The following is a 22309-nucleotide window of genomic DNA, read 5'->3' as shown; positions in this document are numbered from 1 at the left end:
ACAGAATGCGCCCTTGCTGTCCTTCCGCAAGATTAAACATTCGTGATCTTCCGTGAAGCAAACGAGAAACTTAATTCCGTATAAGGAAATTCTCGTTACAACTAAAAATGGCTGAAATGAGCGATAGTTTAGTGATCAGTGCAACAACCAATCAACATCTCAGAAGCAATTCCATTCCTACACCAACATCTGAAACAAACCATGACAGTGGTAAGTGTGATAGAACAGATATTTCATCGCCAGTCAGCTTCTTAAATTACGGAGGCGTGCTCTTTGATGCGTACATTTTTGTGTGTTGACAAACATAAATAATACTACCGTACGGTGTCTCTGACTTATCGAAGCCTCGACTGTACATGCTAAATAGCGGGTGGCTTACGTATGATTGTTAGTTCATAAAATTTACTCCAGAGTTGTGCCTAATTCGTCTACGCGCCAAGATGTTGAAGTCTACTGTTTGACAAGCAGCTTCATTGGTACATAACAGATGGCACACCCACCACCTGTGACTTTATTTTGTTGAATGAGTTTCTTTGTGTACTATTAGTAAGGATTACTGTTTTTGCTCTTGTATTTCACGCGGAAGCAAATATCTACTGCTGAGTAAGGAAAAAAAACATTAAACGTATTTAGTGTCATTCATTGGCAGAAAACATCAACGTTATTATAATACAAGCAGGAGGATATAATTTGCCATAAATGAAAGTAATAGTAGACGTTTCGTTAGGCCGTATGCTTTTATTTCGTGGAATAGAGGGAGTAAATTATAATAGAGGAAGTAATGTACTGCAATTGCCAATTAAAAATTTGTTGGAGAGGTCATGGAGAACAGTGTCATAAGGCAAATCAAATGCTCGATGACCATCATTAAGCTTTTGAGTCCGTATGTATATATATAAAATGTAAAGCACATGCTCAACTTTCAAAAAGCGAAACGACTCGTCTTCCTCAATAACTCCGGCCAGGGATGCGTATGAAGCACAGACGCTGGCGAAATCGAACCTGTGCTTGTTGTTCTTAGTTTTAAGCTCAAGACCACGACCGAAAAAACCACTTATCAGATAGATAACTGATGGTTGTTGTCACAGCTTTAACCATCTGTCAAATGTTTGCTAAGTACACATTTCACCTGTAAGCAAATATTCTTTTGTTCCTCAGTGGTGCAGCAGGAAAGATCTGCTGAAGGACAAGTAAGCATTTCGTTCGAGTTGATTTATCATAGCCGTTTCCGTAAGAAACCTAGAATTCTGCGCTGTTTCGTTTTGAAATGTCGGTACGACGCAGATAGCTCATCAGATTCAATTTCCTGTATTATTGTGATGATAGTGCAACTGGAGCTTGCAGGGCTGACCGTGGAACCAAATAAGAGGCGTGTTTTTTTTTTTTTAAGTAAGTACCGTTTTGAAATTTAAAAAAAAGACATGCTAAGGTATCTCAATAATTTTATTTTTACATGAAAGCCTGTACCTTAGTCTACTTTTCTATATAATTTCCGTCAATATTGAGGCACTTGTCATAACGTACCAGTTTTTGAATTCCCTCCTCATAGAAGTCTGCCGCCTGACTTCTTAACCACTGCATCACCACTGTTTTGACTTCGACCACCCAGGTGTTTCTTCAAGTGCAGGAACAGATGGTAGTCACTGGGCGCCAGATAAGGGCTGTACGGAGGATGATCAAGAGTTTCCCATCGCAAAGATGTGATGAGATCTTTGGTCTGATTGACCACATGCGGACGGGCATTGTCTTGCAGTAAAACGATGCCCTTGCTCAACTTCCATGGACTGTTGCTTTGATTCTGGTGTGACGTAGGCCACACATGTTTCATCGCCTGTAACAATTTGGCTTAAGAAATCATCACCGACGTTGTGGTACCGCACAAGGAAAGTCAATGCACTGTCTAAACGTTTGGTTTTGCGCACATCCCTCAACATTTTCGATACCCAACGTGCGCACAATTTTCGGTAATTCAAGCGCTCAGTCACAATGCCATACAAAACACTACGAGAAACATTAGGAAAGTCATCCCGCTAGGAGGTAATCGTAAAGCGTCTGTTTTCTCTCACCTTATTGTTCGCTTCCTGCACCAAACTTTCATTAACGACCGAAGGACGCCCACTTCGTTGTTCATCATAGACATTTGTGCGGCCATCTTTAAACGCTCTCACCCACTTTCTTACCATTCCATCACTCATAATGTTTTCTCCGTAAACTGCACAGAGCCCGCATCTCGTGGTCGTGCGGTAGCGTTCTCGCTTCCCACGCCCGGGTTCCCGGGTTCGATTCCCGGCGGGGTCAGGGATTTTCTCTGCCTCGTGATGGCTGGGTGTTGTGTGCTGTCCTTAGGTTAGTTAGGTTTAAGTAGTTCTAAGTTCTAGGGGACTTATGACCACAGCAGTTGAGTCCCATAGTGCTCAGAGCCATTTGAACCAAACTGCACAGATCTCACGATGAATATCGATCGCTTTTAGGCCTTCAGCACTAAGAAATCTTATAACAGCCCGTACTTCACAGTCGGCGGGACTCAAGATTATAGGAGGCATCTAAAACACTCAGTACACAACGTAAGCAAGGCGTCTTTTTTAATTTCAAAACGGTACTTACTTTAAAAAAAAAAAAAAAAAGCCTCGTACTACACAGGAGAGAATTTTCATTTGCGACCCATGGAGGTTTTGATGACACATGTCCGTGACAGCACATACACCCATCTCATCATTCTGTAAGTGTAAGAGACTTGTAGCGGTGAGCTAGTGCCGAAAAGTTTTGATTTACCTGTACTTATGACGTCAGGATAATGGGTTAATAGACTGGGCTATCGAACTGTATAGTTTTACCAGAAACCCTAAGCATAACATCGAAAGGGAAAGTGTAGTTTGAAGGGCTCCACCAAATAAAGATGATAGGCATAATGCACAAACGACACACCACATACCCTTATCAGATAAACATATTCACTAAACTCTTGACACAACTGTGATGTAGGTCTCACAAATACTTATACTGTACACAACAGTGTGTCTCAAATCCTCAGGCCCGAAGTTATACAGACGGTAGAGGAGCGTGGACGGAGGCCTTGAGATAATGTCCTGATGGTCGCAAACTAATAATTAGGTTCGCAGTGACAACGGCTTGTCTGTGTACGTGCAATACAGCTGGAGCATTACTCTTTCCGACTCCCATCTCTTCAAATTCTGCTAGTCGAACTGCTATTTCGCCACTATTACTATCTAGATCGATTATTTTTCATTTATGACATCAGGTTGGATGGAATTAATAAAATATAGTACTCGATGTAGACAGTGTTATTCGCAAACGTTCATAATGTTTGCGGACTTGGCAACTTTATTGAGAAGGACTATTTGTTAATATCTTTGAAAAGCCCTTAAGTTGGACGACCCAGTTTCTCGTAAGTTTCTATTCACAGCGGTAAATTTCTTCAAGTTAACGATGACATCTGTTGCGAAACGTTGCTCTGTTAGTGTAGAGAGGGTGATCATTAATAAAACCGACAAACTGCAGGGACGGATTCCTGACTGAAAATTTCCTACGAACATGTGTCCGGAAATGCATCGTTGCCATGGTAGATGGCACTGACGAATGAAAGTCCCTCTGATCACGTGCAGTGTTTTCCTAGTGTGTTGCAGGCTGTGAGATTGACGCGTACAGTAAGCAACAGAAGTGTCCGGTTTTCCTGTCGGGAACAACCCAAGCTTGTGTACAGCCAAGCAGATGGAAACGTTGGAGAGGCAGCACGGCTATGCGCTGGCAGATACCAACCCCATCACAGAATGTTCGTCTGTCTGAAAGGACCTATGATCACACAAACGCCCAAAAAGGGCTTGAAGTGTTGTATGAGGTGGTTGGTGTCTGTGAGGGTACTTGTTTTGGTATAGCCGTGATGCCTCTCCAGCATTTCCATCTGTTTGGCCTTATACAGACACCATCTCGGCTTGTTACCGACATGAATCACGAATACCGGACCATTCTCCTGCTTACAGTACTCTGGGTCAATCACACAGCCTGCAACACACAAGGAACACGCTGCACGTGATTAGAGGAACTTCCATTCGTCAGTGCCATCTATCGTGGCAAAGATGCATTTACGGACAAATCTTCATAGGATCTCTTTTTCTCCATTTCCAGTCAGGGATCCGTACCTGCAGTTTGTCGGTTTGATTACAGTTCACCCTGTATATTCGATCACTCAGCTTTCCGAGCACCAGATTCTGCTGCGCCATATGTTAAATACATGTCTACAAGTTCCTATAAGGAGTAATGCTCCATTGTCGACAACTACACAGAACAGTAAACAATGGTAAAATTCCGCCATCGACACATCGGAGACGATTGTATGATGTTTTCAAGGTAAAGCCACCAAAGTCGATGCTGCAGACCGACCTGCTGTGCACGTGGAGCGTACTCCTCTACTTGCCCAGCGCGAAATGACGCCGCCGATTAACAATTACTGTCCACCACTTGCATTATACCTCATGCTCCACCGTTCTTGGAGGAATAGCCTGACGTGCTTGTCCTCCGTCCACACCTGGAATCGAAGTTCAGTTAGCCAGTAGATGTTGCAGGAAGTTGTTTGTTATGGAACAAGCAGCTTAAAAACACATGCCTCGCACACATCTCTTGTTCAAGATCTCGATTACGGCGTTAAATATTCGTTTTTCGCCATTGACTCTTTATCTCAAAATGTTGAGTTCAGGATCTTCTATCAGTCACTTCTTCGCTCCTAACTGTTTGTTAATGTGGTAAATGCCGAGCTGCACTGTGGTTCAAGCTCCATTTCAAACTATAGATCCCCTTAGAACTAGCTGGATCAGTCTGTTCAGAGGGCACAGGAAGACAAGGACATACCACCTCCAATAGTATCATCCCTAATAAAGCTCTATGGTGTTGAAACCAACCTTCGGGTTGATGACAGTTGTACGCAATACCGTCTGTGTAAGTCTGATCGTGAAGTTTTGGAAGCACTTTTACTTCTCTTACAAAACTTAATTTGGTTTCTAAAGCAACACGATTTTGAAAACGTTTGTGCCCTTTCTAAACTGTGTATGCTTTTAATAATGAAAGATATATGTGGTGTCACCGCCAGACACCACACTTGCTAGGTGGTAGCTTAAATCGGCCGCGGTCCATTAGTACATGTCGGACTCGCGTGTCGCCACTGGCAGTGATCGCAGACCGAGCGCCACCACACGGCAGGTCTCGAGAGACTTACTAGCACTCGCCCCAGTTGTACGGACGACGTTGCTAGCGACTACACGTACGAAGCCTTTCTCTCAATTGCCGAGAGACAGTTAGAATAGCCTTCAGCTAAGTCCATGGCTACGACCTAGCAAGGCGCATTAACCATATCTGGAGAGAGTCTCACTTGTACTGGGTGGCCCAAAAAGGATGGTCGGATTTGAACTGCGTAGTACCATTGAAAGGTGAGGAGGGGGGACCACTGCCGGCCGTCTGCAAGTCGGCCATTACACCCAGTTTGCCACGAGATGGCGCAGTGGACGGTCGAGCATCGTGTTTTTGCTGTGGAACAGTTTTTCAGAAATGATGAATCGTTTTTTACTGTGCAACGATTGTTTCGACAACGTTTTGGTGTAGCGCGTGATGGACCCATTCCAGATCGCAGATCCATATCACGTTGGGTGACTGCATTCCGGACAACAGGGTCTGTCAAAAGTGGTAAATCTACAGGGCGTACACGTACGGCAGTTACTCCACAGAACATTGATGATGTTAGAGCGTCAGTGCTGCAAAGCCCGCGTCGTTCCACTAGGCGTCGTGCTCAAACTTTAGGCCTCAGCCGTAGTTCGTTGCAGCGTATTTTAAGCCGTGAGTTACAGTTTCACCCATACAAAATTATGATCACGCAAAAGCTGTATGATCGTGATTTTGAGCAGCGAAGACGATTTTGTGAATCAATGCTTGACATCTTGTACTCTAATAATGATGTTGTGCTTCTTATGTCAGATGAAGCCCATTTCCATTTAGACGGCTATGTCAATAAACAAAACTGCAGGTACTGGGCAGCAGATAATCCCAGAGAATTGCACCAAAAGCCTCTTCATAGTGCTAAGGTAACAGTCTGGTGTGGAATTTCAAGATTGGGGATTGTTGGTCCTTATTTTTTTGAGGAGAACAACGCTACAGTCACAGTGACCTCGAAACGTTACGTTAACATGCTACGTAGCTTTTTGGTGCCGAAACTGCGAGAGTTACATGTAAATCGAGATCGAATTTGGTTTCAACAGGACGGGGCCACGGCCCACACAGCCAGTGACTCCATGTGTGTTTTAAGGCGGATGTTCCCCCACCACATCATCTCGCGTTTTGGAGATGTCCACTGGCCCGCGAGATCACCTGACCTCTCAGCCTGTGATTTTTTTCTTTGGGGATACCTAAAGTCAAAAGTCTACGTACAGAAGCCCCGAAACTTAATTGATCTGAAGGAGGCAATCAGTGTGGAAATTATGGCAATTCAAGAAGAAACAGTAGTGAAAGTGATGGAAAATTTCGAGGAAAGACTTGTGGAATGCATCACCGAGGAAGGACACCATCTTCCGGAAGTCATTTTCCGTACATGATTTTTTGTGGTTAGTTCTTGTAATTGGGTGCCTGGGAGCATTTAGTTACGTAATTGAATAAAATTAATTTGTAAAACTGATGGAGTTATAGTTATTTAAAATGTGACCATCCTTTTTGGGCCACCCTGTATTATCAAGAGAAATGTACCACAAAGAATTAAAGTTAAGTATACGAGAAGCTCCGTTCTTTTCTTTATAGCTTTCATCACGTATCCTGTTTCAGACTTAACGCAAGACGGCTTGAGTTGACGCGTGCCCTTTCGGCTACCTCCCTTGTGTCTAGACTGTCTTGTCTAGACACAGCATAATTTATATATATATATATATATATATATATATATATATATATATATATATATATATATTTACGCTAGCATTCACGAATAAACCTTTCCCAGTGCGTCTGAGTTCGTCTTCATTCTAAGCGTCTCAGGAACTTATTATTTTTTTTAAAGCAGTGCAGTGTCCCATATTTACGTAAACATCCATTTACGTTTCCTCAAAGCACTACGTCATCTCATATTAATAGGCGTGTCCTCATACTACAAGCCATGTTGGGAAAACTGCTCAGAAATGTTTCGCCGGATGACACGGCTACTTAGGGGGCTCAAAAGATTAATTCAACAGGTGTTTTTTTAAGAACAAAAAGAAATGGGGCCAAATTTTGCTTTTAAGTGAATCTCGAATTCTAGATTCCTCAAATATATCCTACTTGCGTTTTTGGGTCCCGTATGCAGGCGCGGATTAGACGTGACGCAAGCACATTCTTACGCCCGCCTTCGGCGTCTTTTCCAGCGCACTTAAAGGGAATGTTTGGAAGCCTTTCACCAGCAGCCTTCGGTGTGTGACTTTGCGCAAGTGTGATTGTGAAGACGTTTCCATTTGGAGCGACGTAAATGCGCACAGACACGAACAACACTCCTTCCTCTCTTTACATCTGTTGAACCAGTGTGAAAGGAAAGATCCAGATTCAAGACGTATTTCGTCTCCGGATAAAATTATTAAACGCATGTTTCTTCACCAGTAGCGATGTGTAAGACCTCAATTCTGATTAGCCGGAAGGGAACCTACGAAACATTTGTAGACAAAAGGTCACACTTCGTAGTCTTCTGTTTTTGGTTTACGCAATGTGCCATTCAGTTATTGCAGACCTTGCCGACACTGTCTTGTGTGCAACATCTTAGAAACACCCGCCGATCCAAGCCAAAGATATTGTCTCACACTCGTCAGTCACTCCCTGAACACGAAACGCCGTCTGCTGGGCTTCATTTCCCACTTTCATCTGCTGCGCAATTACTTCAGTGTACGAATTCATAGAATCAATCTAATAAACGTGGCAACGAAAGGAAAAGATACTCTAAACGCCTGATGATGCAAACTCTGAAAACACTTATTCGCACTTAAACCAGTTAGAAATGGTAACAAAAATCATCGTACTGAAATGCTGTTTGTCTCTACTTCTGACAGCAACCGAATGTTGTAGCAAACGTGACAAGAGGATCCCCTACTCCGCCTCTGAGAGTCACTCTTTCAACCAGTGGCATCCAAGTAATGTTGGAAGTGGGACAATAAAGTACTTTGGTGTGCAAAACCTAAGGGCGAAAGTAACTTTCGCGTGATGCGTCTCTGCCAAGTAACGGACCTCGATGAAACCTGAACCATACACAGAAACCAGTACTGCAGTAACCGAAAGAATTACGCAAGGAGACGAACAGAAATGACCCTTTCAGAGACAACAATTACACTGAAGTCACAACGATTATGATGATCCCTGAACATTACAAAAGGTGGTACATGGTTCTTAATAGAGTGTGCGATCACCACAGACAGAAATTCAAGCTCTGCAGCGTGTTCCCATGCTGGCGGCACGGTTGGTAAGGATTTCTCTTGTGGTAGGGCGTTCCATTCCTCCACCAGCTTGGTTGATAACTGCTGTTTTGTCGTTGGTGCTGTGGAAGTGCTGCAGTACGTCTCCCCATCGCATCCCACACCTGCTCGATGGGATTTAAGCCGAGGAAACGGGCGAGCCAGTTCATTCATAGAAAATCCTCGAAGCAGTCGCGCACTGCCATCCATAGAAATAAAGTCAGAGCCGAATACATCCCTCAAAAGACGCACATGGGAAAGGAGTACAGTGTCACAATAACGTTAGCCGGTGAGTGTACATAGTTTTCAAAGATCTGGGAATCAGTATGCCCATGTAACGTTATGCTACCCCACACCATAACACCTGGACCACCAAAACGAACACGTTCAACAAAGTTCATGGGTACATTGTGTGTTCCCATTTGCAGCCATATGAGAATACGTCCGGTATCACTACTCTAGGATTGAATCTGCTCTCATCCGAGAAGAGCACGCGACCACTCTTCTTGTTGGTCCAGTGCCTGTGCTCTTGCCACCATCACAAACAGTGCCGCCGACGTGCGCATGTTAACGGAACCCAACGTACTGACCGTCGAACTGAGAGATCACCACCATGCAGTCGCCGTGCCACTGTGGGGCGTGATATTGCTTGCAATTCAGTCCTGTTTCATGTGGTTGCAATTGCACCCGCTGTTTGACGAGGGTCCTTTCTTGCCTGTTGCACAATGTTCATGTGCTGCTATGGTTGACAGTGATCGACCAACTCCTCTCCTTAGGGCAGCGGTTGGGAACGTTTCCCACGCACGTGAATTCTGTGAGCAATACGAAAATCCTGCGCTACATTAGTAACACTTGTCTTCTTTCCGGTTTCCCGGTGATTCTTCCCCATGTGAATTCATCCAAACGTTGTCTCCGAGCCATGTAATGAAGAACACCACTACAATGCACCGTAACTGCTCGGTGATAGACGCACACTGTCTATCCCAGTTCCTTCAACTGCCTCGTGTTGCGAGGCCAGCCCATTTGGCGTTCCATTCACGCTGACCTCACGCCATGTGAAATCCAACATTCTGTGCGCGACTGGGAGACCTCTAGCAACATGCTTCCGCATATTCATGTGTTTCCACCGGGTAGTTATCATGTTAAACAAACATCAAAAGAAGTTTTGCATCACCTCCGTTTCGGAACCGGTACAGAAAATTGGAATAGAGATCAACATAAACATCATTTACGCCCTTTTTATTGCTCATGAAAACCACACGTTGCATGTTGTACCATCATACAGCGAGACTTTCAGAGGTGGTACCTCTAATACCCAGTAGCACGTCCTCTTGCATTGATGGATGCCTGTATTCGTCGTGGCACACTATCCACAACTTCATCAAGGCACTGTTGATCCAGATTGTCCCACTCCCCAACGGCGATTCGGCATAGATCCCTCAGAGTCGTTGGTGGATCACGTCGTCCATAAACAGCCCTTTTCAATCTATCCCAGGCATGTTCGATAGGGTTCATGTCTGAAGAATATGCTGGCCACTCTAGTCGAGCGATATAGTTATCCTGAAGGAAGTCATTCACAAGGTGTGCACGATGGGGGCGCGAACTGTCGTCCATGAAGACGAATACCTCGCCAATATGCTGCCTATATGGTTGCACTATCGGTCGGAGGATGGCGTACAGCCGTTACGGCTCCTTCCATGACCCCCAGCGGCGTACGGCGGCCCCACATAATATTACCCCAAAACAGCAGGGTACCTTACTGCACTCGCTGGACAGTGTGTCTAAGGCGGTCAGACTGACCGGTTTGCCTCCAAACACGTTTCCGACGATTGTCTGGTTGAAGGCATATGCGACACTCGTCGGTGAAGAGAACGTTATGCCAGTCCTGAGCGATCCATTCGGCATGTTGTTGGTCTCATATGTACCGTGCTACATGGTGTCGTGGTTGCAAAGATGGACCTCGCCATGGACGTTGGGAGTGAAGTTGCGCATCATGCAGCCTACTCTGCACAGTTTGAGTCGTAACACGACGTCCTGAGACTGCACGAAAAGAATTTTTCAACATGCTGGCGTTGCTGTCAGGGTTCCTCCAAGCCATAATCTGTAGGTAGCGTTCATCCACTGCAGTAGTAGGCCTTGAGCGGCCTGAGCGAGGCATGTCAGCGACAGTTCCTGTCTCTCTGTATCACCTCCATGTCTGAACGACAACTCTTTGGTCCACTCCGAGACGCCTGTACAGTTCCCTTGTTGAGAGCCCTTCCTGGCACAAAGTAACAGTGCAAACGCCATCGAACCGCGGTATTGACAGTCTATGCACGGTTGAACTACAGACAACACGAGCCGTGTACCTCCTTCCTGGCGTAGTTGTTAGCACACTGAACTCGCATTTGGGAGGACGACGGTGCAATTTGAAGTTTATCATGTAGAGTTCTGGGAATAGGCCGAGCTGCTTCCCACATGGGCGTTGTCTTTTACATTCTAAGACAAAAAAGGAGTAAAAAAGCGACGCATCACGAAGGAAGTGTCCGAATGGGACGCAAGTCAGCAGATGTAATTCTCGTGTACAGACAAACACCCCTGGCCCTTATGCAAGTAGTTATTCGATTTCGCATTGTCAGTGTTGTTGGATGCCCATCTGAGAGATATCGTGCAAAATTTTGTCCAAATGGCACTTTAGACCGTCAAAATGCCGAGCTGTTCTGAGGGCACTGCCGTAATGCTCCAAATGTTCTCAGTTGGGGAGAGATCGACAGTAGAAACTCTCGCCGTGTGCGGCCAGGCTTTATCTTGCTGAAATGTAAGCCCAGGATGGCTTGCCATGATGGGCAACAAAATGGGGCGTAGAATGTAGTCGACGTAAGGCTGTGCTTTAAGAGTGCCACGGACGACAACCCAAGGAGCCTTGCAATGAAATAAAATGTCACCCCAGACCATCACTTCTGGGCTGCTGGGCCATATGGCTGGCGACAGTCTGGTTGGGATTCCAACCCTGTCCAGGACTTCTCGAGACATGTCTTCCCTGGTTATCTGATCTCAGAAGTGGTACTCATCACTGGAGACAATGATACTTCAGTCAGATTCCAGGCCGAAGACTTGTCTAGAGACACCTCACACAGCGGTGGAATACCAACCTGACTGTCGCCCGCAAATAGTGCCCGGCGGCCAGGAATGATGGCCCAGAGTGACTTTTCTTTTCATAACAGGACCCCTTTGGTCGTCATCTGTGGCACAGCGGTAAGTCATCGATATTCTATACTCCGTTTTATTGCCGTTCATGGCCTTGTCTTACATTTCAGCAAGATAATGCCTGCCCGCTCATGACGAGAGTTTCTACTGCTTATCTTCGTGCTTGCCAAACCTTACTTTGGCCAGCAAGGTTGCCGGATCTCTGGAGGAGTAAGAGGTTAGTGTTTAACGTCCCGTCGGCAACGAGGTCATTAAAGACGTAGCAAAAGCTCGGATTAGGTAAGGATGGGGTAGGGAATCTGGCGTACCCTTTCAAAGGGACCACCCCGGAATTTGTCTTAAGCGATTTAGGAATATCATGGAAAACCTAAGTCAGAATGGCCGGACGCGTGTGCTAACCTCTGCGCCCGCCGGATCTCTCCCCAATTGAGAACGTGTGGAGCATTATGGACAGGGTCTTCCAACCAGATCGGGATTTTGACGATCTAAAGAGACAATTGGACAGAATTTGGCACGATATCTCTCAGGAGGACATACAACAACTTTATCAGTGAAAAAGTCGAATAACTGCTTGCATAAATGTCAGAGGTGGACCAACGCGTTATTGAATTTTCTCTTGAATAAATCATCCAATTTTTCTGAAATTGTAATCTTTTGTTTGTCTGTGCATGTACCTCACATACACTGATTTTCGTCCCATTCAGATATTTCGTTCGTGGCGCATCGTTTTTATTTTTTAAATTTTTTATTTTTAGAGTGTATTTCAATGCATCAAGGGATCACAAATTTAGCATTGGAGGGCAGCGTGGAGGGTAAAAATCGTAGAGGGAGACCAAGAGATCAATACACTAAGCAGATTCAGAAGGATGTAGGTTGCAGTAGGTACTGGGAGATGAAGAAGCTTGCACAGGATAGAGTAGCATGGAGAGCCGCATCAAACCAGTCTCAGGACTGAAGACCACAACAACAACAACATTTCAATGTTGTTTGCGTCTCTTTCGGACGACAGTATTTCAAATGCGCTTTTTTGTTTCTCAATTACGTGGATGGAGTGCATGAAAAAAATTTCGATCAATTTTGGTGTCGTGCGGAAGGCTGGATTCATGTTTCGTCTGAATTACACATTTTGTAAAATGCTAATGTCACCGTGATCAGTATTGGGACAGCGGAAGTGGTGTTCCTGCGAAGATTGTGCAGTGTATCTTGACTAGAACGTGTTCCCGTCGATGAAATAAGAGAAGATTGTGCAGGTCTGGACAACGTCTAAAGAAAATTACTAGAAGCTGTGGTATATAAAGGGAAGCATAACGAAAACATAGCTCACAAAACACAACACTTTAAAGACGAGTTCGGGCGCTACAGTCTGGAGCCGAGCGACCGCTACGGTCGCAGGTTCGAATCCTGCCGCGGGCGTGGATGTGTGTGGTGTCCTTAGGTTAGTTAGGTTTAAGTAGTTCTAAGTTCTAGGGGACTGATGACCACAGATGTTAAGTCCCATAGTGCTCAGAGCCATTTGAACATCAAGTCAGCGGTGGCGGAACATTGGGATGAGTGCCGCATGCCGATAATATTTCGAGAAGCTCGCGTACTGGCGTACAGTGTAGCTTCAGACGCTGTTCTGGTGATACGTCAGATATGTCACGCCTAACAGGTCTGCAACAGGATCATTCCGTCCTCCTGGTAGAGGTTTGCGGTTGGCTTCGTGGTTCAGCAGGTGGAATCATGAGAAACTGAGACGAACTTATTCGATGAAAGACGTTATTCGTCTCAATTGCATCTTTTGGTTAGACGTGATGCGGTAAAGACGTGGCAGTTTTGATTTCAGTGATCACATTTATCAGCGCCTAACGGCAGTAGGAGAGGAAGCCACACGCAACGCGAAGGTACGTGACATGGACGTCCGCAGAAAATTTACCCGGGTTTGGTTGGTTTAAAGAGTTCGGAAGGGACCAAACTGCTAGGTCATAGATCCCTTTACCAGGAGGGGGTGGGGAGGGGGGGGAGGCAAGACTCTAAAATTGACATTTTTTAAATGCAAGTGAGTTGTCGGCTTCGAGACGCCTCAAGAATTAAATTTTATCTGCGACACAAAAAACTTATTATACTGCAGGAAATTGGTGGTTGTCCTTGATGTATGACAGTTAGGTACTGAATATAAACTCTGTACTCCACATTCCAATGAAGGCGGGAAGGAAGATTAGAACTCGTCGTCCCGTCGACATCGAGGTCATTAAAAACGGAGCCCAAGCTCGGAATGTTTCAAGGATGGGGAAGGAAATCGTCCATGCCCTTCCAAAGAAACCATCCTGGTCTTAGAGAAATGATGGAAAACCAAAATCTGGATGGCCGGACGCGGGTTTCAACCGTCGTCCTCCCGAATGCGAAACCTGTGTGCTAACCATTGCGCCAACTCGCTCGGTCGCAGATTCCAGGGAGGGGCAAATGCTCCCTCATCCCGTCTCCCACCCCTTTCGGACGACACTGGAACATGATCATTAGGTCATGGAGAAATGTTAATCATTCCCGTAGCTGCGATGCGTCGCAGAATGGATGTAGACAGGGTCATGCACATGGTTTTCAGAGCAAATTTTCAGCATTGTTGACACTTTACAGCACCTGCTTTACCATTTAAGATTGCAGATGAAACCCATACTCGATTCTCTATTCTCAAATTATAAAATGAACAATAATGATCTGTTACTGATATAGGACTTCTATGGACGACTTTAAAACTCATGTGTTTAGGGTCTGAACGGAGCCATCAGCGTGAATTCCCGGCGTTAGCATATCGGGATGGCAGGGCTCTGCACCACGTGATGTATGTAGTCACCTAAAATGTCTATATGGTGTTTAGATGTTATTTATTCGTTGGGGAGTGGTAAACGATAGGACTGGCGCAGTGACGTGGAATGGCAGCGTAAACAATCATTGCGGCGGGCAGATTATTGATGGGAAGTGACCAATTAGGCACATATGCTGCTTTGAGCTCCAACAGAAGTAGTTCTGAGTAAAAATTAATTACACACAGGAGACATCGTGCTACACGGTCCAGTCAGTCCGACTACCTAGGCTTTTTAGCTGTTCTGCCCTTTCAGATGATCTCTGTGTTGCCGCAGGTAGGGCCATTCTGTCACTCTCCGTAAAGTTAAACACGTCCCAACGGCTTGGACGACGTCCTCTTGCCCCTCTCGTCGCGAGGAGATACTTTTAGGTAGGCTGCGTATTGGGCGCTGTTGTTTCAGTCACCATCATTTGTTAAGTGGAGACCTCGCACCACTCTGTGCTTACTGCAACCAACCACTGACAATGTGCCATTTTATGACCCAATGCCGATTTTATAACCGTTTTTACCTTTTAATGTATGTTTGCCGTCTGAATTATCAGATAGTGTAGCAGATGCAGCACGAGCCGTAGAACGCGTTTTACTTTTTATTCGTCGTAGTAATATGGCGAAAGAAATTTAATTTTCAACCGTTTTTGCAACCTCCTCAAAGAGGAAGTGTTCATTTTTAGCTATCCCTCTACTCCAGTTGATTAGACTCTGAGTATTATCGACTTCAACTTCAATCGGTAATTGATCGTTTTAAGTTATGACACGGCGCTTATGACTTCAGCTGTTTTGCGCCCTAAGGCAACAACAAAAAAAGCAAATACATGGTCCGGTCACATTAGTGGGACCACCACCTATGTCCGACGTCAACATGCAATAACCACTCACAGATGGCAGGTGGCTGCATTAGCAGTGGAAGGCGTATGAAGCTTGTCGTGGAGGGGGGGGGGGGCGGACGTGGGGAACAGCGCAGTCGTTGTCGTAATTCGGAAACGGAGTGATTTATCTGACTCCAAAAGGGCATGATGGTTCAAATGGTTCAAATGGCTCTGAGCACTATGGGACTCAACTGCTGAGGTCATTAGTCTCCTAGAACTTAGAACTAGTTAAACCTAACTAACCTAAGGACATCACAAACATCCATGCCCGAGGCAGGATTCGAACCTGCGACCGTAGCGGTCTTGCGGTTCCAGACTGCAGCGCCTTTAACCGCACGGCCACTTCGGCCGGCAAGGGCATGATCATTGGCTTTCGGGTCAAGGGTGGAAGGAAGCATTGCCAAAACAGTAAATCTGTAAACAGTTTGCATGCCGCCGGGATTAACGTATACCGTGCATGGCGCTGTGAACGACGACTACGTGGACGTTTACCGATTAACATACGCGCAAAGGTTGAGAAATTGACCGCCCAAATGAACCAAAGGGCTACCAACAGTGTCTCCTCAACTACCGTTTAGCGAACATTGCTGTGTGTGGACCCTTACAGCAGGCGCCTAGTTCATGCACTCACGCTGACCTGTTCGTCGGTGACAACGACCGTAATTTGCTCTCCAGTATCGCAACTGGTTTGGAAATTTGTGGTAAGCTCCTATGAGACCAGACTGCTGAGGTCATCGGTCACTTGGCTTCCACACTACTTAATCTAACTCAAACTAACTTACGTTAAAGACAACACACACACCCATGCCCGAGGGAGGACTGAAACCTCCGACGGATGGAGCCGCGCGAATCATGGCAAGGCGGCACAGACCGCGCGGTTACCGCAACTGAACGTCCGTGTGGCCGAGCGATTCTAGGCGCTTCAGTCCGGAACCGCGCGACTGCTACGGTCGCAGGTTCGAATCCTGCCTCGGGCATGGATGTGTGTGATGTCCTTGGGTTAGTTAGGTTTAAGTAGTTATAAGTTCTAGGGGACTGATGACCATAGATGTTAAGTCCCATAGTGCTCAGAGCCATTTTGAACAGGACGTCCACTGAGTGGCGACAGGTGGCTTTTACAGATAATTTTGTGTTATGCTCCATCGGACTGATGGTCGTTGGCGTGTAAGGTGTGAAACATCTGAGAGCAAACACCGTACAACAATCATCGGAAGGGTCGAAATTGGAGGAGGGAGCGGTACGGTCTGAGAATTGTTTACATGGCTTTCCCTGCGCGACCTCGTCATTCTGGAAGGCACAACGGTTCAACACAAATACGCATCTATCCTTAGGGACTACGTCCACTGGTACATCCAGTTAATTTTTTCTCGACCGGATGGCATCTACCAGCAGGACAATGCAACCTGTCACACAGCTCGCGGTGTACATGAGTGGTTCCAGGAGCACCAGAATGAGGTTACTGTACTCTTCTGGCCACCAGAGTCCCCTGATTTAGCCCCCTGCGGGTCCGGGGGTTAGAACAGGTATCCCTGCCTGTCGTAAGAGGCGACTAAAAGGAGACTCACACTTTTGGGCCCTATAAGTTCAGGTCCCATTTTATGGATTAACCTGGCACTTTCTAAATTCTACAGAAGTGCAGGCCATATGGGGAAGGACGCCTTATGTGGTGCCCGAGTTATCCATAAGTGCCATTCATCTCCTGAATCTCTTGTCATGGCTTTGCATCTCCACCTGCAATTCAACTATTTGGGCGAGGACACTTTCTGGGGTATGTCATCTTCCTCTGTTGTCTCCTGTCCTCTTTCGCCCCCATGACAGTATTAGATTTCTCTGCGTCCAATATGCAACAGAGTAGCCAGCCCATTGTGGTGGGGTCATCATGTACCCTTTTGGTGGTAGCCCCCTGACAATACAGGGATCGCGCTGCTGATGCCTGAGCTGTAAACTCCCCATGTATGGCAGGGAGTAGACGCCTGTCTTCCTGCGGCATCAGGACTCCTGGCAACCGCCATCATTGCCAGATGGCCTTTGCTGTGGCTGGGTGGCGCCACTGATTGGAGTGGGTGGCATCAGGGCAGATGACCCGCAATGAAGCGGACTAAGACATCTTTTGCTGGTGACCATACAGCACCAGCACTCTCTAAGAAGGGCAAGATCGAATACAATGCTGACAGGTATGACCCTAAATCGTTTCCCTCCCTCACTACACCATGGTAGGAACGTAGGACTACAGAATGGAGAAAACCATATTCGCCTCGGTTTGTAGTCTGTAGCAGAACACCTATGAAGCCTCAGTTTCTCGTTGAACACCTTGAGGGTAAGTTTGGAGAAGTGACATCACTGTCCAAGCTGCGAAACGGCGCAGTCTTGATTCAGAGAGCATCTCCAGCCCAATGCCATGCATTACTCGCCTGTGACTAGCTGGGTGATATTCATGTTTCCGTCACTCCCCATAAAAGCCTCAACATGGTCCAGGCGATTATTTTCGATCGCGATCTTCTCTTGCAGTCTGACGACTAGCTACGCGCCAATTTAGAATGGCGGGGTGTTCATTTCATATGGCGCGTTTACAGGGGCCCAAAGACAACAGGGTTGCTACCGGTGCCTGCGTCTTGGCCTTTGAGGGTGATTCATTGCCTGAAAAGGTCAAGGTTATGGTTTACTGCTGTGACGTTAAAGCACCTACTTCGGGAGCAAGGCCCTGCAAATGCAGGGGACATCAGTCCCATCCCCCGTGCTGGAGGAGCAACAGCCTCCTCTGGCTCCTCTTGTGCAGAAGGTGTCCCGTGGGACCTTCTCTCCCAAGGTCTCCAGTAATGCCACGGCAGACACTTGCCAGTGGCTCAAGGAGCCAAATGCTGCTGGACAAAGAGCTTCACAGTCTCATGGTCTTCCTCCATGCTTGAGGCTGCTTTGGAGAAATCTTCCCAGCAAGCCACTAAAGAGAAGCGAGAGAGCAAGCAAACTAAGAATAAGTCTGGTGGCCCAAACACCAACACTCCCTTTCAGTTCTCCATCTCAGGATGTGGTGGAGATCTTAGCTTCCCCTGTGGACCTGGATCTCACTGATGCCTCATCCACCATAGAAATGGCTACAAATACTCATTCGGTGGCAGCAGGAGACCCTGAGGCATAACCTGCCTCCTTGTGCACTTCATGCGTTCCCAGATGACCCGCAATGAAGCGGACTAAGTCATCTTTTGCTGGTGACCATACAGCACCAGCAGTCCCTAAGAAGGGCAAGATCGAATACAATGCTACTTAATCTAACTTAAACTAACTTACGTTAAAGACAACACACACACCCATGCCCGAGGGAGGACTGAAACCTCCTTGTGCACTTCATGCGTTCCCAGCCTCATGATAATGTCATCCTCCAGTGGAACTGGGGCGTTTTTTTCCAGTTCCTGGCTGAGCTACGACACTCTTAAGCTTTACACCTGCTTTCTGCATTGCCTTTCAGGAAACCTGGTTCCCAGAAGTGCGGACCCCTGCCCTCTGCAGCTATAGGGGATATTACAAGAACCGTAGTGACTATAATAGAGTGTCAGGTGGAGTTTGTGTCTATGTCCTGAACTCAGTATGCAGTGAACCTGTCTCCAATATATATCTTCTTCCAGGTGGTGCAGTATCCCTGAACGCATTCACTGCACTGATTGATCAACTCCCTAAATCTTTCCTACTTTTGGGAGATTTTAACGTTCATAACCCCTTGTGGGGTGGCACCGTTCATACTGGCCGAGTCAGAGATGTCGAAAATTTACTGTAACAACTCGACCTCTGCCTCTTAAATACAGGTGACCCTACACATTTCAGTGTGGCACATGGCACATATTCAGCCACTGATCTCTCGGTTTGCAGTCCTGCCTTCTCTCATCTATCCACTGGAGAACACATGACGACCTGTGTGCTAGTGACCACTTCCCCATCTTCCTATCACTGCCCTGGCCTCAGGCCCATGGATGCCTCCCAGATGGCTTTAAACAAGGCAGACTGGAAGCTATCACCTCTGCTGTCACCGTTGAATCTCCCCCACATGGTAACATCGATGTGGTGGTTGAGCAGGTAACTACAACGATCGTTTCTGAGGCGGGAAATTCGAACCATCGTTCTTTAGGGTGCCCCCCCCCCCCCCCCCCCGGCGAAAGACAGTCCTTTGGTGGTCGCCAGAAGTCGCTGAGGCAATTAAGAAGCATCGGCGAGCTTTACAGCGGCATCAGTGGCAGCCTTCCCTGGAGCACCTCATAGCCTTTAAACAGGTCCGAGCCCACATTCGCCAGCTTGTCAAAGACGGAAACAGGAGTGCTTGGAGAGATACGTCTCGACCATCGGGTGTCATACGGATGGAAAGGAAAGTCCTCTAATTCACTACACACCACAGCAAACCCTGTAACGCCCCATTTAGAGAGTATGAGCTTCTCAGTGCCCTTGCACATTGCCCTGACACAGCTCCTGAGTCAGATCGGATCCGCAGTCAGATGATGAAACATCTCTCGTGTGACTACAAGTGACATCTCCTCGTGATCTTCAGCTGGATCTGGTGCAATGGCGTCTTACCATTGCACTGCCGGGAGAGCACCATCATACCAGTGCTCAAATCCGGCAAAAGCCTGCTTGATGTGGATAGCTATCGGCCCGTCAGCTTCACCAACGTTCTTTGTGAGCTGCTGGAATGTATGGTGTGTCAGCACTTGGGTGGGGTCCTGGAGTCACGTGGCCTACTGGCTTTGTCCCAGGGCAGTTTCCGCCCGGGTCGCTCTACCACTGATAATCTTGTGTCCCTCGAGTCTGCCATCCAAACAACCTGTTCCAGACGCCAACACCTTGTTGCCGTCTTTAATGATTTCTGAAAAATGTATGACACGACCTGGCGACCTCATATCGTTGCCACAGTATACGAGTGGGGTCTACTAGGCCCGCTCCCAATTTTTATCCAGAATTTCCTGTTGCTTCATACTTTCCGTGTCCAAGTTGGTGCCTCCCATAGTTCCCCCATATCCAGGAGAATGGGGTCCTGCAGGGCTCTGTATTGTGTCTCTACTTTTAGTGGCCAATAACGGTCAAGCAGCAGCCATAGGGCCGTCCGTCTCACCCTCTCTGCATGCAGACGACTTCTGCATTTCGTGCGGCTCCACCAGTACTGGTGTTGCTGAGCGGCGCCTACAGGGAGCCATCCACAAGGCGCAGTCATGGGCTCCGGCCCACAGCTTCCAGTTTTTAGCCGCAAAGTCGTGTGTTATGCACTTCTGTCGGCGTCGTACCGTTTATCCGGAACCAGAACTTAACCTTACTGATGATCCCCTTTCTGTAGTGGAGACTTATCGATTTTTAGGACTGGTTTTTGATGCCCAATTGACTTGGCTTCTTCACCTTCGTCAGCTTAAGCGTAGGTGCTGACAGCACCTCAACGCGCTCCGCTGCTTGAGCACCACCATCTGGGGTGCAGATCGCTTTACACTGCTGCAGCTCTACAGAGCCGTTGTTCAATCCCGCCTTGACTACGGGAGTGTGGTTTATGATTCGATGGCGCTCTCATCGTTGCGTTTACTCGACCCAGTGCACCACTGTGGCATTCGATTAGCGACGGGTGCTTTTAGGACGAGTCCGGTGATCAGCGTCCTGGCGGAGGCTGGGGTCCCTCCATTTAAGATCAGGCGTGCACAACTGCTCGCCAGTTACGTTGCACACGTTCGTAGTTCTCCTGTGCATCCGAATTACCGTCTCCTTATCCCATTCACGACAGTTCATCTCCATCATCAGCGGTCCAGGTCAGGGCTTACAATTGCAGTTTGCGTCCAATCCCTCCTATCTGAACTGGAGTCCTTGCATTTACTACCTATATTCGAGGTCCATTAGCATACACCTCCATGGTGTACACCTAGGCCGCGGCTTCGACTGGACCTTTCACATGGCCCAAAGGACTCAGTTCACCCCGCAGCCCTCCCCTGTCACTTCCTCTCCATTCTTGACATGTGCAGGGCATGAAGTGGTTTACGCGTATGTCCATGGAGGACCTATTGAACAGTATTCCTCGCCCAATGGCTGCAGTGTTTTCACTGCAGAGCTGGTGGCTATATCTCGTGCTCTTGAGCACATCCGTTCATGCCCTGGGGAGCTGTTTGGAGATCGGATTATGTGAACCTGACCTGTGTTCTGTCTTACGCCGCAGAGTTTTTCGGCTTTGGGAGACGGAATTGCATAACAGTACGCACAACAAACTACTTGTCATTAAGGAGACCACGAATATATTGAAGTCTTCCATGCGTACCTCTCCCAGGCAATCAGTTGTCCTCCGCCGGCTCCGCATTGACCATACATGGCAAACGCATGGTTACCTCCTCCGTAGGGAGGATCCACCTCGGTGTCGCTGTGGCTCACAAACGACGGTTGTCCATCTCTTGCTGGACTCCCCAATTTTAGTCGCTCTGCGGCGGACTTTTCACTTTCCCAGCACCCTGCCTTCGGTGTTGGGCGACAGTGCTTCAACAACAGCTTTAGTTTTACATTTTATTCGTGAGGGTGGGTTTTATCATTTCAGCTAAGTTTTCGCGCATGTCCTTTGTCCCTCTGTGTTCTCCACCGTATCGCTTTTAGGGAGGAGGTTTTAATGTGTTGCAGAGTAGCTGGCTTCTCCTTTTTATTCTTGTGGTGGGCCAGCCACTGTAATCTGCTTTCTTGTTTTACTCTCTTCAGTTTCTTGCGTCTGTCTGTTGTTTTCTTGTCCTCTTTTGTTCCTTTTAGTGTTTGTTACGTTTCCTTCGTTCTTTTGGTTTTTCCTTTCTTTCCATTTTGTGTTGTACACCTCGTTTGGTTTATTCTCTCTGTTGTGGCATTGTCCTATTCGGAAGAAGGGACCAATGACCAAGCAGTTTGGTTCCTCCCCCCCCCCCCCCCCCCGTCTTTTAAACCAACCAACCAACCAACGCCCCTGATTTAAACCCAGTTGAGAATCTGTG

General features: G+C 47.0%; 1 protein-coding gene across 2 annotated transcripts in view; it reads left to right on the top strand.

The window, feature by feature from the left end:
- Positions 1-44: 44 nt before the first annotated feature.
- LOC126258120 (phosphatase and actin regulator 4B) overlaps positions 45-22309 on the top strand; it is a 781085-nt gene continuing 758820 nt past the window's right edge. For both annotated transcript variants that reach the window (XM_049955617.1, XM_049955616.1), the window contains exon 1: positions 45-210. In XM_049955617.1, the coding sequence (XP_049811574.1) occupies positions 108-210 (103 nt within the window). In that variant the 5' untranslated portion in view covers positions 45-107. The remainder of the gene's footprint in view (positions 211-22309) is intronic.

This window comes from Schistocerca nitens, chromosome 1 (assembly GCF_023898315.1).
Source record: "Schistocerca nitens isolate TAMUIC-IGC-003100 chromosome 1, iqSchNite1.1, whole genome shotgun sequence".
Classification (NCBI taxonomy): Eukaryota; Metazoa; Arthropoda; class Insecta; order Orthoptera; family Acrididae; genus Schistocerca; species Schistocerca nitens.
The sequence above is the reverse complement of the archived record's forward strand: the minus strand, read 5'-3'. Positions and strand labels throughout refer to the sequence as shown.